Genomic DNA, 4,309 nt, shown 5'->3' with positions numbered 1-4,309 from the left:
CAAACAGATTTCATTAGAATTTCTATCTTGTTCCTTTGTGTACACTCCGAGAAGCAACAATCGACTAGCCCATTCGATAGCTAACCTTAGATCGAATGGGAGCGGTCGATTGCCACCTTCTCTGTTTTCTGTTGCCGCAATGGATTAATCAATGAAATCTCTTTTTAACATCAAAAAAAAATAGTACACATCTGGTCAACACTATAGTCTATGTAGCATCGAAACGGATACGAATACTGGTACCGGTATAGAAACGGGTATGAAAAACATCAAATCAAATTTTTTTTCGATACAAATACGTTTTATAAATATTATAAAAATTAATTTTTTTTTCTCTCATTGCGTTAATACCGTTGATGTAGCTTAAATTGAGACCTTAAATCGACTAGCTATAGCTCTTTCGCAAAGTAATTGAAATGATGATGGATTATCGTCATTTAATTATATTCTAAATAAACAAAAAGTTAACGAAAATCTTAAGAAGTGCTGAAGATTAAGAATAATCAATACCGTTTAATTAAGGTTAATGTGGAAAATCACCGTGAATAAACTGGAAACATGAGAAAGGAATCGTTTCAAAGAATTATCACTGGAAGCTAGAGCCAAATGGAGTCATGAAAAACTCTTTACAGAAGGGCAACAAGGGTCAAAAGAAAAGATAAAGGACGAATGTAGCAATTCTTCAAAAGTTAAGCAACATTAGTGATCTTCAAATAATTAACGACAACATTAATAATTTTTATTCATATGCTCGACAAACAGTACTGACCATCTTACAGTGACAAACAAATTTAAAATACTTAATACAACAACTCAATCTATATATATATATATATATAAAAGCTTAATTAAGAACTTGATGATTAATTAATTATTAATGATAAATATATAGATCGTAGTTAAGTATATAATAATATGAATCAGGGAATCGTGCGTGATAACTAGTCAAACAATATCCTCTTGCAAACCTGAAAATCCCAGTTCCTCCCACAATTGACAGCTCTCTAACTTTTAAAGATAAATTATTTTGCCCTAAAATAGACAAAGTACTACCGTTAAACTTGCCGTTAGTGAAGATGAAATTCATCGTCATCTTTACACTAATCTCAGTCTGTGAAGAAACGGCTAGAAACCCTTGTGCCCTACCAATTTGTTTCGAGGTAGATTCATTTGTTACGGTTAGAGGACAGTCGTAAACGGTTACCAACCCGAAATGAAACGGCAGGATTTACCGAATTGTTTCCGCCTGTTGCAACCACTGCATCGGTCGCATTGGCTCCTAAGACTTGTTCATGTAAGTAGAAATGTATGTGAGTCAACTTGTGATATTTTCCGTCGATAACGAGAAACGATGATGAGGTGAAAAAAATTATAATAAGAATTGGGAGGAATGTTGCAACTTGGGTTTTTGCCATTTAGATATGCTTGATGGTTTGCTATAGCTATTTGTGCTTGGACTGGATTTGTTTGATTGATGAGCTCTTATTTATAGAGTAAGGGTTAATATTTTAAAGTATTAACCGAAGAGTCCTTTTATTTTTTAAATTCCATTAGGAAATTGATCGAGACACTAAAAAACAAGGATATTTTTCCGATATATGGTGGTTGTTTGAATGCTAGAAATTGGAAAAGGCCAGCCGGTTCATCTTGGAAAATAGCTGGCCGGCCGGTCGGTTTGAAAAGGTTTATGGTTTATTTAGGTGGCCATTCATGACTACGAGAAGTTACTAGCCAAGAATTTTTCCATATGACTACTTGTAAATTTTTTTATAATAGATTATGATTTAAACAACAGAACAGTAGGGCATAACCTCCATCCATACAACACTTGAGAAAAGACAAGTAAAAAATAAATGATCTAAAGATTCATCATACAGACCATAGAACGAACAAACAACATCTTGACATATACCCCATTTAACTAACCTGGTCTTCACAGCCAATCTGTTGTTAATAGTTAGCCACAATATCATGCAATGACATGAAATCAAGTTTTTATTCTACACCAGCCTAGCCCAATTCACCTTCACACTATGAATTCTAATAGCATCATAGTCAGATTTAATAGAGTACTTACCTGATGGAAAAGCCAACCAACAGATAGAGTCCTCCACATTATCTGAGACACACACCTTTTTCACTACCTCCCAAACTTGCAAAACATCACTGGATATTGGAACAGGAAGCTGCCATCTTCCATCAAACCAAAGCTCGTAAATTTTTGTATCTTTTTTAACCTCAGCATCATTAAAATAAATATCAGGAAACAAGTCATGGAAAGCCTTATCATTAATCCAAGGATCAAACCAAAATGATGCTTGAGACCTCATTCCCAATTTATACAAGAAATACGATTTAAACTCAGCTCTCTACTTCAGAAGATTATTCCAAACAGTACTCGTATCAGGAGGTTTACGAGCACCCTAAAAACTCAACTTAGCCAATCTATTTTGAGAAATCCAGATAGCCCACAAAGACGACTTCTCACATAAAATCTTTCATATAAGCTTCCCTACAGCTGTTTTATTCCAACACTCTAATTCCAAGATTTCCAGTCCACCTTCATCTCTCGGTTTGCGTACATTCCTCCATGCCGCTAGACATTTTCTTGAACTTTCCATCCCTGACCAAAAAAATGACCTACATTTACTATCTCTCAGTTTGATAACACCTTTAGGAATTAAGAACGTTAAACACCAGAAAACCTGCATGTTACGAAACACAAATTGGATCAATTATAACCTACCAGCATAAGATATATTATCACTTTTATTTTGACATCTTTATAAAGTAATTTCTTTTATAGTGTTTGAGTGAAAAGTCGTATCTTATAATCGTCATATCTTTTAATTTAAATCAAAAAAATATAACTTGCAACTCTTCAAAATTGGCAAAATTCGAAATTTGTACGATTGGACAGAGGTATCTTGACTGCGGTCGAGCATTAGCTTCCTGCAACGAGCCTCTCTCTCGAAGTATCCTAATTTTTTGTTTGATGCCATTTATGAGTTTCCAAAATTTTATAATCTCATCAATATTTTTATTTATAAGATAAACTATTTAATTTAAAATCAAACTACAAATAAAAAATTCCAACATTATCCTCATTCGTCCATGAATTGCTGCTTCCTGCCATTTCTTCCTTGCTATACTATAGCTAGTTAATTAATTAATATTAAACTGATGGAAAATTGGAGCTCGAGCTCAGTTTTGAGCCGATCTCATGCCGAGCCCAAATTATCCACGAGCTTTTAGACAAAATAATAATATGAAGAGTTTGGGATCAATTGATCAAATTAATAATTTTGACACTACATATTTAGCCATTCATTTTAACCATATTTGATTTAACGGCCAGGATTAATTAGAGTCAAATTAAAGAGATATAAGATCACGTGACTTCCTTAGTCCAAACACCATCTCTCTGCCTTTCCACGTTCCCTCCCCTCTTCTGTCCACACATCTCCCTCTATCTCACGGCAGCCGCCACCGATAATATGTATAGTACCGCCTCCGTCGGTTCCGATTAACACCTTATTGATTCCACTTCAAGATACTGAAACACTCATTGTTTATTTATTTATTATTATTTTTCTCCGTGTTTGCGAGTCTCCAAGTACGAAATGAATACAAATGGGTTTCATTTTGCAGTTAACTCAATACTATTTAATCATGATCACGATGAATGAAAAGACTTCTGATGATAATACATATAAGATGGAGTGAAAACAATTTTACGAACCAATCTAATCTTCTTAGGGTTGAAGGGTTTTATACTGATTGAATTCATTTAGAATATTCCTGAAATCTTAGAGAGAGAGAGAGAGACCTTAAATAAATTTGGAGATGTGGAGGTGGTTTGCTGGGTCGGCGTTTCAGAGGTTGAGGATGGGAGACAGAAACACGATATGTAAAAGACGCAAGACCACGTGAGGTTTTTTATTTTTGAGGTAATTAATTTGATTTAATCATGACCGTTTATTTTACTCAATTTAACCGTGGCAGATGCGATGTCAATCAATTGATCCTAACTCTAATATGAATGACTGATCTCATAAAATTTTTTATTTTATTAATATATGAGGAGGAAAATGTCTTATTGATTAATATTTTATCAATTTTGATATTTATGGGTAAAAAGTTCAGCTCATCGATCCCGACCTAAATTTTCCTGGGATTGTCGTTCAATTGGTCAGAGCACCGCTCTGTCAAGACGAAAGCTCGCCTCATAAACGAGTTTTTTTAAATCTATTTTGACTACATTAATAGTTCTCCATAAATAGTTTAAATCAGATTTATAGGTAGCAAG

The 4,309-nt window shown here is 34.0% G+C and overlaps 1 protein-coding gene across 1 annotated transcript; it reads right to left on the bottom strand.

The window, feature by feature from the left end:
• Window positions 1-951: 951 nt before the first annotated feature.
• LOC139884905 (dirigent protein 8-like) lies at window positions 952-2,330 on the bottom strand (the record flags this gene model as incomplete). The annotated part of the gene is made up of 4 exons (XM_071868871.1): window positions 2,078-2,330; window positions 1,663-1,680; window positions 1,189-1,324; window positions 952-1,142 (listed from the first exon to the last, which is right to left on the bottom strand). Coding segments are annotated over exons 1-4 (598 nt in total), but the record flags the coding sequence as incomplete, so codon positions are not given.
• Window positions 2,331-4,309: the final 1,979 nt, after the last annotated feature.

This window comes from Rutidosis leptorrhynchoides, unplaced genomic scaffold (assembly GCF_046630445.1).
Source record: "Rutidosis leptorrhynchoides isolate AG116_Rl617_1_P2 unplaced genomic scaffold, CSIRO_AGI_Rlap_v1 contig62, whole genome shotgun sequence".
Lineage (NCBI taxonomy): Eukaryota > Viridiplantae > Streptophyta > Magnoliopsida > Asterales > Asteraceae > Rutidosis > Rutidosis leptorrhynchoides.
The sequence above is the reverse complement of the archived record's forward strand: the minus strand, read 5'-3'. Positions and strand labels throughout refer to the sequence as shown.